General features: G+C 43.9%; 3 protein-coding genes across 3 annotated transcripts in view; all 3 read right to left on the reverse strand.

Moving 5' to 3' along the window:
* LOC115130030 (protocadherin gamma-A11-like) overlaps nt 1–14,249 on the reverse strand; it is a 198,381-nt gene that overhangs the window by 173,156 nt on the left and 10,976 nt on the right. The window lies entirely within an intron of this gene.
* Nucleotides 240–4,858, reverse strand: LOC115130038 (protocadherin beta-15). The gene is made up of 2 exons (XM_065019171.1): nt 2,282–4,858; nt 240–248 (listed from the first exon to the last, which is right to left on the reverse strand). Exons 1-2 carry the CDS (start codon nt 4,694–4,696, stop codon nt 240–242), a joined length of 2,424 nt encoding a protein of 807 aa, XP_064875243.1. The 5' UTR covers nt 4,697–4,858.
* LOC135572114 (protocadherin gamma-A11-like) lies at nt 7,606–10,139 on the reverse strand. The gene has a single exon (XM_065019138.1). It carries the CDS (start codon nt 10,018–10,020, stop codon nt 7,606–7,608), a length of 2,415 nt encoding a protein of 804 aa, XP_064875210.1. The 5' UTR covers nt 10,021–10,139.

Here is a 14,249-nt window from a genome sequence, read left to right on the forward strand (position 1 = left end):
AGTAAACAGAAATGTACCACACAACTCAACACAATGCACACACTTAGGCCCAGGAGTGTTTCCTGATGACCTGAGCAGGAAAAGGCTTAGGCACTAGTTAAATCCCTGTAACGCACTGCATAACCCATTGGCTGGACCATGGCTACAGTATAACACAGCATAGCAGACAAATTGGGATTCCATAATGCTGTTTATGCTTCACATTTTATCTTCTTCTCCCATGACTGAAATGTGGACCATTACAGAGCCTGAAGCCATAACATGAGCACACATGGGTTCACATGGAAATCTAACCAATGTGACAAGCTCTCCGCTCTGCGTTGAGGACTCATAGTCACACACATACACACACACACACACACACACACACACACACACACACACACACACACACACACACACACACACACACACACACACACACACACACACACACGATAACCATGACAACGTTTAACCTCTGACCTGAGTACAGCCAGATCACTACTGACCAGGACAACTGAACACAGCAACAGTGAAGCTCTATCAGACGCCATCAGAGTAGCAACCTCTGACCTTGTCACCGTTTCAATGAGAGGTCATATGAGGTGACATAGTGTAACATAACCCCTGTAGGTGTGACATAACCACTGTAGGTGTAACATAACCACTGTAGGTGTGACATAACCACTGTAGGTGTGACATAACCACTGTAGGTGTGACATAACCACTGTAGGTGTGACATAACCACTGTAGGTGTAACATAACCCCTGTAGGTGTGACATAACCACTGTAGGTGTGACATAACCACTGCAGGTGTGACATAACCACTGTAGGTGTGACATAACCACTGTAGGTGTAACATAACCCCTGTAGGTGTGACATAACCACTGTAGGTGTAACATAACCCCTGTAGGTGTGACATAACCACTGTAGGTGTGACATAACCACTGTAGGTGTAACATAACCACTGCAGGTGTGACATAACCACTGTAGGTGTGACATAACCACTGTAGGTGTGACATAACCACTCTAGGTGTGACATAACCACTGTAGGTGTGACATAACCACTGCAGGTGTGACATAACCAGTGTAGGTGTGACATAACCACTGTAGGTGTAACATAACCACTGCAGGTGTGACATAACTACTGTAGGTGTGACATAGCCACTGTAGGTGTAGCATAACCACTGTAGGTGTAACATAACCCCTGTAGGTGTGACATAACCACTGTAGGTGTGACATAACCACTGTAGGTGTGACATAACCACTGCAGGTGTGACATAACCACTGTAGGTGTAGCATAACCACTGTAGTTGTAACATAACCCCTGTAGGTGTGACATAACCACTGTAGGTGTGACATAACTACTGTAGGTGTGACATAACCACTGTAGGTGTGACATAACCACTGTAGGTGTGACATAACCACTGTAGGTGTGACATAACTACTGTAGGTGTGACATAACCACTGTAGGTGTAGCATAACCACTGTAGGTGTGACATAACCCCTGTAGGTGTGACATAACCACTGTAGGTGTGACATAACCACTGTAGGTGTGACATAACCACTGTAGGTGTGACATAACCACTGTATGTGTAACATAACCCCTGTAGGTGTGACATAACCACTGTAGGTGTGACATAACCACTGTAGGTGTGACATAACCACTGTAGGTGTAAAATAACCACTGCAGGTGTGACATAACCACTGTAGGTGTGACATAACCACTGTAGGTGTGACATAACCACTGCAGGTGTGACATAACCACTGTAGGTGTGACATAACTACTGTAGGTGTGACATAACCACTGTAGGTGTGACATAACCACGTGATGATATCAAGATAAAAGAAATAGCAGCTTGCAAACTGGTTTTAGCTCCCAAAACAAACCAACTAACATAGAGATCAGCCTGCTAGACAACCACACACAGAGAAACAGAGTACACAGAAAGGACAGGCAGGGCAGTAGAATGATAGGCTGCATAAGAGATGATGACACTCTCACATTTACATTTTAGTCATTTAGCAGGCGCTCTTATCTAGAGCGACTTGAGTGTATACATTTGCATACTGTTCCCCCATGGGAATCAAACCCACATCCCTGGTGATGCAAGCACCATGCTCTACCAACTGAACCAGACAGTTGCTGGTAGATGAGCAGAGCTTAGTTCAGATAAGATATAAGGGAAAGGGGATACCCAGTTAGTTGCACAACTGAACGCATTCAACCGATGCAATGCTTTGCCATAGCTGACACTTAATGAACTACGTCATCAGAAGTCCATTCCCAAAGGCTCACCTTGAGACTTGTGCGTCTGAGTGTGCCTTTTTGATAGGCCATGCCGCTTTTCCTCAATGGGTCAGTGTCTATGGAGGGCCCGAAACGGAAGTCACCTTTCCACGAGCCAGTGGTCAGAAAGGAGTCGTATTGGTCATCTTTCAGGACAGTTCCACACCGGCTGACGTCAGCGTATCTCGGGGGGCCGTAGGCCGCGGGGAAGACTGGAAGGCTAGACGCACGGTACACAAACCCGCGTCGACACATCTTGAAGTACACGACCGCACTGATCAGAACAAGGAGGAGAGAAGACACGGTCGCCAGGGCGATTTTCAAATAAAGCGTCAAGTTATAGCTCGCCTGTGAGTCATCGTCCGTGTTCTCAAAAAGCTCGTTTAAAACAGGCATGTCATCGCCAATGACTACATTGACTGTGGCAGTGGCTGAGAGAGACTGAGGCCCGTTGTCCCTTACCATGATGACAAGAGTTTGTTTAGGCTCGTCCTGCTCTACAAATGGCCTCACAGTCCTGATTTCCCCGCTGTGCAGGCCCACAGTGAAGAGGTTGGGCTGTGACGCTTTGACCACATGGTAGGAGAGCCACGCGTTATTGCCAGAGTCAGCATCTACAGCAAGCACTTTGGTAACCAGGTAACCTTTAGGTGCCTCCAGTGGCACCAGGTCCTCAGCGATGAAGCCAGATGATTGGACAGGATACAGAACAACAGGTGTGTTGTCGTTATGGTCACCGACGAACACCCTCACAGTGCAAGTACTGGAAAGAGGAGGGTCACCACCGTCTTGAGCTGTCACTCCTACCTGATAGTGACTGGCCTGCTCATAATCAAAAGGGCGCGAGGTGAAGAGCTCTCCGGTCTCCGCGTTAATGGAGAGGGAAGAGAATGTTTCTGGGGTCATGCCTTTTGATAAAGAGTACAGTATTTTCGCATTGGGTCCTGCGTCTAGATCCTCGGCTCTCACCCTTATCACCAACGTGCCTCTGTGTTGGTTTTCCCAAACGTTGGCGGTGTACTCGCTCTGCGTAAAAATAGGGGGGTTGTCATTCACGTCACCCACTGTGATGGATATCACGTTTCTACTGAACAGTTCGGGAGAACCAGAGTCGATAGCTGTCACCGTGATGTTATAGTGTGGGTTCATCTCTCTATCTAATATACCATCAGTCACCAACATATAGTAATTCTTAACCTCTGATATCAACTTGAAAGGTATGTCGTTTGAGATGGCACACTTGACCCGACCACTGTTTCCAGTGTCCAGGTCATACACGTTAAGCAGAGCAACCATGGTGCCGGGTTTAGAATCCTCAGAAATGATAGCCGTGGTTGATTTCACTGCAATAACTGGTTCATTGTCGTTCACATCAATCACTTCAATGATGAGTTTACAGTGTGATGCCTGACCCCCGCCATCTTTAGCCTGGACATCAAGTTCATGCGCACTCGCCTCCTCATAGTCCACTTGACCCGCCACCCTCACCTCCCCACTCACAGGGTCAATTTCAACGATGCCTCTAGTTTTGTCAGACACGTGGCTGAAATAGTAGGTTATCTCCCCATATGCACCGTCATCTAAATCAGTGGCGTTCAGCGTCGTCACCAAAACGCCCGTGGCAGAATTCTCTATCAGAGAGGCTCTGTAAGTCCTCTGGCTGAAAACGGGGACGTTGTCATTGGCATCCAGAACATGGATGTGAACGGACGCGGTACCTGACCTGGCAGGATTCCCCCCGTCAACCCCACGGATGGTCAGAGTGTATTCGGCCTGGTTCTCCCGGTCCAACGTTTTTTTCAGAACCAGCTCTGGGTATGCTATTCCATTCACTTGAGTATTCATTTCTAAGGCAAAATGATCATTGTGACTCAGTCTATAATCACGAACCGAGTTGGTTCCCAAATCAGGGTCATGCGCACTCTCCAGAGGGAAGCGTCTCCCCGGCACCGTCGACTCGACCAGGTCCAGGTCAATTAACCCAGTAGCAAAAGCAGGGCTATTGTCATTCATATCCTGAATGTCCAAAACAAGACTGTACACTTTGAGCGGATCCTCCAGCAGCAGCTGATACTGTAGGACGCAGACAGCTGCCTGCGCGCACAACTCCTCTCTATCTATCCTCTCGCTGACCAACAGAGAGCCCGAACCATAGTCAAGCTCACAAAGCTGCCGAGTGCCCTCCGCCACGATGCGGGCTCGACGTGCACCAATCTCAACTAATTTCAGCCCCAGATCCAGAGCCAGGTTCCCAATGACCGAGCCGCGCTCCATCTCCTCTGGTACGGAGTAGCGCACATCTCCAAACGACGCGCCGAAGAGAAGCACAATCCCCCAAAATCGCAGCCAGCTACTCCGTTTTACGCACAGTTGTTCTATGGTAAATCCCTTGTTGATAATACGATTTATTAGTAGTAAAACCATGTTTAAACACGACTAAGATTAGTTATAAAATATATAGTTTGGTTGAAAATAAATATAGCATCAAAGCTACGCAGTGACCTTCTTATACTCGTCTCGAGCCGAGTAGAGCATGCCCTACTCCGGAGCCTGCTCGTGTCAGTTTGGATTTCTCTCCTCCTGCCCCAATCGCGTGCACTCACTCTCACTATGACTATGACTGGGCTACCAAAGTTCTCGCTGTCTTGCTCTCTCTTCCTCTCTCTTTCTCTCTCTCTCTCTCACACACACACACACTCACACACACACACACACACACACACACAATTACACGGATGGGGAGGGAGAGCATTGGATTGTATTAAGCCATATTCCAATCCAACGCGATAAAATAGCGTCACCCAGAGACCTAGATAATAATTGCATTATATAATATCTGCTGATGTGACTTGATCTACAAAATACGTTGCATTAGAAATGTCTATCGTGTTTGCATGTTACTGATAGGTCATGTCCTCTGATTACTGTGTCCTAAGAGAATGTCAAAGTAGTTCGACAAGTAAGGTTGTCAACAAGTTGTTGTAAAAGTCTATACTGTCACTTCAACAACAGACATGTAGCCTACACATGTGAACATGACACACATTTGCCAGACAAACTGCACCAAATAGGTTGTCGGATCGCATACGATGTGCTGAGTGCTAAGACACGTCAGCTCAACGGCACCCGAGTTTTATGACGACACCAATGGGTGGAGAACTGGATCTATTAAAACACTGCTGGTGAACAGCGACACTTTGAGTATACCTTTCAAAATGACACACAGCAACTATTTTTCAAAATGATTTACAAAACGTGAATAATACCTATAGCCTGCTTTATAGCTTTTTGGAATAACTTTTACCCTGCGTTTATCGAAATAAGCATAACCAAATAGACGGATAGGAAATGCCACTATGTATATCCACAACATATAAATCGTCGCACGAATAGATTCCGCATACTCAGGCAGAAAAATACATTCATTACAAAAGAGTCGTTTAGGACCACACAACTGAAATATAAGGTGCAAGGCAAATAAGATGTATGATCCTGGTTTTACAGCCAGCACACCCAATGTAATCTACAAAAACAGAGAAGATGGCATGAAAGGGAAGTGTTGACACGTCAGTCAATCAATGATGAATGATTCCTACTGGTTTATAGACATTTTTCACATTTCAGCACCATGGACAAGAAACAATGAGAGGCCTTCAGCGGCACTGCACTTTAAAAACTCGCACACTAATTCGCTCATAATTCTACAAAAAGCTCGCCAGACACAGCAATTCTCTTTTGTAAACCCTTTCCAAACAAACATTCACTCAAAAAGTACCAAATTCCGATTATCAACTCATTTTCTGTAACCTCAAATATGTGAAGCATGAGTGAAATATCCACCGAATATACAATATACATACAAAAGCATGTGGACACCCCTTCAAATGAGTGGATTCGTCTTATTCAGCCACACCCGTTGCCGACAGGTGTATAAAATCGAGCAAACAGCCATGCAATTTCCAAAGACAAACATTGGCAGTAGCATGGCCTTACTGAAGAGCTCAGTGACTTTCAACATGGCACAGTCTTAGGATGCCACCTTTCCAACAAGTCAGTTCATCAAACTTCTGCCCTGCTACAGCTGCTCTGGTCAACTGTAGGTGTTGTTATGAACATCTAGGAGCCACAACGGCTCGGCCGCACAAGCTCACAGAATGGGACCGCCGAGTGCTGAAGCGCATTGCGTGTAACAACCGTCCGTCCTCTGTTGCAACACTCACTACAGAGTTCAAAACTACCTCTGGAAGCAATGTCAGCATAATAACTTTTTCGTTGGGAGCTTCATTAAATGTGTTTCCATGTCCGAGCAGCCTAAGATCACCATGCAGAATGCCAAGCGTCGGGTGGAGTGGTGTGAAGCTCACCGGCTTTGGACTCTGGGGCAGTGGAAACGTGGTTCTCTGGAGTGATGAATCATGCTTCACCATCTGGCAGTCAGACGGTGGAATCTGGGTTTGGCGGATGCCAGGAGAAAGCTACCTGTCTGAATGCATAGTGCCAACTGTAAAGTTTGGTGGGGGAGGAATAATGGCTTTGGGCTGTTTTTCATGGTTCGGGCCAGGCCCCTTAGTTCCAGTGAAGGGAAATCTTAACGCTACAGCATACAATGACATACTAGACAATTCTCTCCTTCCAGCTTTGTGGCAACAGTTTGTGGAAGGCCCTTTCCTGTTTCAGAATGACAATGCCCCTGTACACAAAGCAAGGTCCATACAGAAATGGTCTGTCGAGATCGGTGTGGAAGAACTTAACTGGCCTGCAAAGAGCACTGACCTCAACACCATTGAAGACCTTTCGGATAATTTGGAATGCCGACTGCGACCTCACTAATGCTCTTGTGGCTAAATGGAAGCAATTCCCATCAGTAATGTTTAACATCTAGTGAAAAGCCTTCACGGAAGAGTGGAGGCTGTTATAGCAGCAAAGGGAGGACCAACTCCATATTAATGCCCATGATTTTGGAACGAGATGTTCCACGAGCAGGTGTCCACATACATTTGGTCACGTAGTGTATCAATCACAAACATAGGCCTACCACATCAGAAATAAAACAAATATTAAAAAATACACATGTAATATCAAATCAAGCTGTAGGTTATCATTTATATTGCATGGGGCAGAAATAATTATCTAAAACATCACAAATTGTATGAAACCTGGAGCATGTATAATCGATACCTAATAGGGAATGAGTAAATTCGTGGGTGTAGCCTTGTAATTTCTCCAGGGGGAAAAGTGATTGTACAAGGCATTTTAGCTGAAATTAAATTATTATATTGAAAGTATAGCCTTTATTCTATCATATGTAGGCCAAAAACAAATGTAATGTATTATTATTTACCTACCTCTGGGGACCTATCAGAGTCATCAAACGCTTCAGCAAAGTCAGTAGGAGTTTTTCTCAGAGTCTGGTCGGTAGGCAGCGTGTTGTCATTGTAAGATCTGACAAACTTGAAGTCACTGGAGCGCGAACCCGTCGTCAGGTAGGTGTCATAATTGTAGGTGCTGCGGAGAGTTCCCGCGCCATCCACATCTGCGTAGTTTGGAGGGAGATACGCACTTGGGATGGTGACCGCTCCGTCAAACATCAGTCTAGGCTTTCTCCTGCGGCAAAAACTCACGACCAGGATGACAATAATGAAGGTAAGGAAAAAGGTGGAGACGGACACCAGCGCGATGATCAGATAAGAGGTGAGTTTGGAATTGCTCTCATCATAAGATATTATATCTTTCAGTTCTGGCACTTCAGCCAAGTTGTCAGAAATCACTAAATACATGGCACAGGTCGCAGAGAGAGAGGGCTTTCCGTTATCTTTTACTGACACAATAAGGTTCTGTTTCATGCTGTCAGATTCAGAAATGTCCCGCTGTGTCCTGATCTCTCCGCTGTGGAGACCAATAGTGAAAAGTCCTGGATCAGTGGATTTTACTATATGATAGGACAGCCAGGCGTTCTGGCCGGAGTCCGCGTCCACCGCTATCACCTTGGAAACAAGAGAGCCAACGTGTGCAGCTTTGGGGACCAGCTCGGTCATGAAGGAGTTCCCCTCCGGAGCGGGATATAGTATCTGAGGAGAGTTGTCATTCACATCCGTTATGAACACACTGACGGTGACGTTTCTGCTGAGCGGAGGAGAACCGTTGTCCCTGGCCACAACGTGGACTTTAAAGCTCCTGAACTGTTCATAATCAAACGACCTCACAGCGTGGATCACCCCAGTGTCTCCGTTAACGGATAAAAACGAGGACACCGAGACACCGTTCACATCACCGGGTAAGATAGAGTAAATCACTGTACCATTCTGTCTCCAGTCTGGATCTCTTGCAGTAACGGAACACAATGATGAGTCTGGTTTGTTATTTTCAGTCACGTGGGCGCTATAGGACTGTTCCTCAAACACAGGTGGGTTGTCGTTGACGTCAGCTACAGATAACTGCACGGTTTTAGAGGAGGACAGCGGCGGAGAGCCCTTGTCGGTGGCGGTGATGGTTATGTTGTAATCAGACACTAGTTCACGGTCCAGTTCGCCCGTGGTCACCAGAGAATAGTAGTTTTTGATGGATGGCACCAGATTAAAAGGAACGTTTTGCCGAATGGAGCAGTGGACCTGTCGGTTATTCTCAGAGTCTCTATCCTGCACGTTAATGATGCCCACCTCTGTGCCAGGTGACGCGTTCTCAGGTATGGGGTTACTCAGAGATTTCAGATATATTACAGGGGCGTTGTCATTTACATCCATGATATCTATAATCACTCTTGAATCAGATGAAAGGCCATAGCCATCTTTACCCTCTATGCGCATTTCATATTTTGGGTCGCCTTCGAAATCTATCGGACCTATCACCTTAATTTCTCCAGTATTGTGGCCCAAAGAAAACACCTTTATTGCTTTGTCAGATATGCGACTGAATTCATACGTCACTTCCCCATTCACTCCCTCGTCTGCATCTGTAGCACTTACTGTAACCACTACAGTACCTAAAGGAGAGTTTTCAGGCAGACTGGCTTTATAGACGGCCTGGCTAAACACTGGGGCGTTATCGTTAGCATCCAGTACAGTGACGTGTATGACTACAGTACCTGATCTCTGCGGAGTGCCGCCATCTATTGCTGTTAGCAGTAAACTCATGTCCTGTTTTTCTTCACGATCTAGTTCTTTATCTAAAACCAACTCTACGTTCTTTCTTCCATCTGTGGAATCGTGAACAGACAGCACAAAATGTTCATTACTTTGTAATGTATACCTTTGCACTGTGTTCTGTCCCATGTCTGCGTCATGTGCCTCGTTAACACGATAGCGAGCCCCTTTGACTGCCAACTCACTAATTTCCAATTTGATTGTGTCCTTCGGGAAAATGGGTGAATTATCATTGACATCCTCAATCAGTAGTGATACACGATGCAATTCCAAAGGACCTTCTAGAACCAACTCGAATGTAAGCATACACGAAACCGTATCTCCACATAGCTCCTCTCTGTCAATCCTTTCCGCAACAATCAAATCCCCGGTACTCTGATTAATATCACAATAACGTTCATAGTTCCCCTCGGTATCAATTCGGGCCTTACGAGCGGACAGTCTGCTGGCTTTCAAACCGAGATCTTTGGCTATATTTCCAATTACAGATCTGAGTTTCATCTCCTCCGGAAAAGAATAGCTCACGTCTCCAAAGGCGGTGTGCAGCGTTTGAAGAAAGAACGCAAAGCTGCAGACCAGGCCTGTCACCGATATTCCTTTGTGACCCATCCTTGGAATATAAACTGCAAACTAGCATATGATTAGATACTGGAATGTAAAGAAATAGTGTTCCACAAAAATATGGAGTCTGATTAAAATAATATCCACCGAATGTGGCAGAAATCTGACCGTTTCTAAATCTTTTCCTCAGCTAAATGGCACCAGAGCACACTGGCCTGGAAACAGAACGAAGTGGGTGGAGAACTGGGTCTATAAAAACACAGCTGGTGAATAGCGACACAGTGAGTACTCTTTAGACATGACATATGGTAACAAACCTTCTAAATCTACAGTATATTTCACGAAAAGTCATCATAGTAATCTGTAGCCTATATAAGTGGGCTGCATGATTGAATAGGTAGACTACTACTGTAATTACGTAAATAAGACAAATATATAGGAAAACAGTCAACGGCAGTAAAACGCACAACACATCAATCACGGAAGGGTAAATCCATTCGATTTCAATCCCTTTTTTGACAGCATCCCTGAAACAAAACTTTCTATTCATGTTTTCCCGTGGAGAAGAGGTCAGAAAGTGTCTTTTTGGACCTGAATGCCATAACATCCAGGAGATACTCAAAGTTGACTCATGTTCCATGTGTTCCTAACTGGAAGATACAAACGGTTGAGTTGGAAATCATTTAAACGCTTACAAACAGTGTTGTCAAACCACGTTATTATTTAAAAAAGATATATATATATATACTTTTAAATCATTCTGATTCCCATGTAAAATAGCATTTTTGAGTGACTAGAATATAACCCATAATATTTGTTTTGGATAGCCTTTAGTTGTTCGATGTTGTTAGATATAAACCTTTAACATCAAGTATCTAACCATGTGTCAAATGTGATTTTTTTATTTTAATATTTGCATATGTTGTAGCTCAGACCCTATTCTGCGCTGTGCCCGCTATCGGTTGAGATACAACATGCTCTTGAATACTGGGTGGGTGTCATTTCAATCATAGACATACATTTAATAGAACTGACCTATCCCTTCAGACCACAGTAATTTAGCTTGTATCAACCACTGTCAAATGTCAACTTGAATGGTCATGTCTTATTCTATGAACTATATTTCTATGATATCAATAGGTTTACAGTATATTGAGAATTGGCAGTATAATTTAAAACAACAGATAATTCCCATTCAAGTCAACATTCTCTGATGTGTGGGCCTCCAACCATCTTTGTGGTACTATTTCAAAGTTGAAATGTAAATGTTATTGCAATTTTTTTTGTACATTTATCAGCCAAAACATGACACCCACATTCAAAATAGGGTCTAAGATACAACAAAAGTGAACATGAAAAAACTCTGAATTTACGCGTTTTTTAGATAATTAATGTTAAAGGCTTAAGAAAAAATATATTTTTTTTTACTCCCCCCCAATATAGTTTAACAATCCTGTTTGTAAGCTTTTTATATATGATATAAATCTAAACCGTTTGTTGATCTTTTCCAGCGATGAAGACATTGTTGTCTCATGGTGTGGTGTGGTATGTAACATCAGTCAACTTTGAGCACATTTATCTCTTGAATATTTTGGAATTCCTGTCCAAAAAGTCACTTACCGAACACCTCTACAACAGGCAAATATGTATGGAAGGTTTCGTTCAAATCAAAACGGGTGACGTCAAAAAGTGATTGAGTTCAAATGGATTTACCAGGCATTACAATCCATATCAGACTATTTTCACGAGTTAAGATATAGATTGAAAGAAATACGTTGCAAAGTGAACACATTGGGGCGGCAGGGTAGCCTAGTGGTTAGAGCGTTGGACTAGTAACCAGTTGACCCACTGTTCCTAGGCCGTCATTGAAAATAAGAATTTGTTCTTAACTGACTTGCCTAGTAAAATAAAGGTAAAAAAAAATATATATATATATATCCAAAAAGGTATAGGTCTACGTTGCAGGTATCATATTTGAGGTGCAATATACAAAAACAGATAGATTAGCATAAAACATTTTTACTTCAATTTTGAGGGTATATACACATTATCATCAATATAATCAAACCTAAAGCATAAACAAGTTAACCAATATGGCGGCTTTCAAGACAACTCGGAAACTCTGATCCTCTGAATAAAAATGTGGGTATGTTTTTTGCGTAGAGCTTCCTATTGGTTGATTCTGATACTTTCGAAGTGGGAAACTCTGAGCTCATCTTTCTACAATGAGTTTCCAAGTAGGTAATGTGCGAATTTTCCAAGTTCCAAGTTGTCTTGAAAAGGGCAAACTGGGACATTGACTTAGGTTACTCCTGTGAGAATACTGAATTAATCCAGGGGAAAAAAAGGTTATTGTACAAATCAAATCAAATATTATTGGTCACATACACATGGTTAGCAGATTAATGCGAGTGTAGCGGAATGCTTGTGCTTCTAGTTCCGACAGTGCAGTAATATCTAACAAGTAATCTAACAATTCCACAACAACTACCTAATACACACAAATCTAAAGGGATGGAATAAGAATAAGAACTCAGCAAAAAAAGAAACATCCTCTAAATGTCAACTGCATTTAATTTCAGCAAACTTAATTAAAATGTGTAAATATTTGTAGGAACATAACAAAATTCAACAACTGAGACATAAACTGAACAAGTTTCACAGACATGTGACTAACAGAAATGGAATAATGTGTCTCTGAACAAAGGGGGGGATCAAAATCAAAAGTAACAATCAAGATCTGGTGTGGCCACCAGCTGCATTAAGTACTGCAGTGCATCTCCTACTCATGAACTTCACCAGATTTGCCAGTTCTTGCTGTGAGATGTTACTCCACACTTCCACCAAGGCACATGCAAGTTCCCAGACATTTCTGCGGGGAATGGCCCTAGCCCTCACCCTCTGATCAAACAGGTCCCAGATGTGCTCAATGGGATTGAGATCCGGGCTCTTCGCTGGCCATGGCAGAACACTGACATTCCTGTCTTGCAGGAAATTACGCGCAGAATTACGCACAGCATTTTCATGCTGGAGGGTTATGTCAGGATGAGCCTGCAGGAAGGGTACCACATGAAGGAGGAGGCTGTTTTCCTTGTAACACAGCATTGAGCATTGAGATTGCCTGCAATGACAGCAAGCTCAGTCCGATGCTGCTGTGACACACCGCCCCAGACCATGACGGACCCTCCACCTCAAATCGATCCCGCTCCAGAGTACAGGCCTCGGTGTGACGCTCATTCCTTCGATGATAAACGCCAATCCGACCATCACTCCTGGTCAGACAAAACCGTGACTCGTCAGTGAAGAGCACTTTTTGCCAGTACTGTCTGGTCCAGCAACGGCGGGTTTGTGCCCATAGGCAACGTTGTTGCAGACAGTCTGAGCACTGATGGAGGGATTGTGCATTCCTGGTGTAACTCGGGCAGGTGTTGTTGCCATCCTGTACCTGTCCCGCAGGTGTAATGTTCGGATGTACTGATCCTGTGCAGGTGTTGTTACCTGTGGTCTGCCACTGCGAGGACTATCATCTGTCGCTTCTGTTTCCTTGTAGCGCCGTCTTAGGCGTCTCACAGTACAGACGTTGCAATTTATTTCCCTGGCCACATCTGCAGTCCTCATGCCTCCTTGCAGCATTTTGAAATGTTTTCTTATTTCAACTTTATTTTACCAGGTAGGCTAGTTGAGAACAAGTTCTCATTTGCAACTGCGACCTGGCCAAGATAAAGCAAAGCAGTTCGACACATACAACAACACAGAGTTACACATGGAATAAACAAACATACAATCAATAATACAGTAGAAAAATCTATATACAGCATGTGCAAATAAGGTAGGATAAGAGAGGTAAGGCAATAAATAGGCCATGGTGGCAAAGTAATTAAAATATAGCAATTAAACACTGGAATGGTAGAATGTGCATGCCTAAGGCACATTCACGCAGATGATTACGGACCCTGGGCATCTTTCTTTTTGTTTTTCAGAGTCAGTAGACAGGCCTCTTTAGTGTCCTAAGTTTTCTGTGACCTTAATTGCCTACCGTCTGTAAGCTGTTAGTGTCTTAACGACCGTTCCACAGGTGCATGTTTATTAATTGTTTATGGTTCATTGAACAAGCATGGCAAACAGTGTTTAAACACTTTACAATGACGATCTGTGAAGTTATTTGGATTTTTATGAATCACCTTTGAAAGGCAGGGTCCTAAACTCGTTTTTCAACTACTCCACAAATTTGTTGTAAACAAACTATAGTTTTGGCAAGTCGATTAGGACATCTACTT

Source organism: Oncorhynchus nerka, linkage group LG6 (assembly GCF_034236695.1).
Source record: "Oncorhynchus nerka isolate Pitt River linkage group LG6, Oner_Uvic_2.0, whole genome shotgun sequence".
Classification (NCBI taxonomy): Eukaryota; Metazoa; Chordata; class Actinopteri; order Salmoniformes; family Salmonidae; genus Oncorhynchus; species Oncorhynchus nerka.

Bases quoted from the DNA above. Each gene is read 5' to 3' on its own strand.
- LOC135572114 (XM_065019138.1), bottom strand. From the start codon at position 10,020: ATGGGTCACAAAGGAATATCGGTGACAGGCCTGGTCTGCAGCTTTGCG.
- LOC115130038 (XM_065019171.1), bottom strand. From the start codon at position 4,696: ATGGTTTTACTACTAATAAATCGTATTATCAACAAGGGATTTACCATA.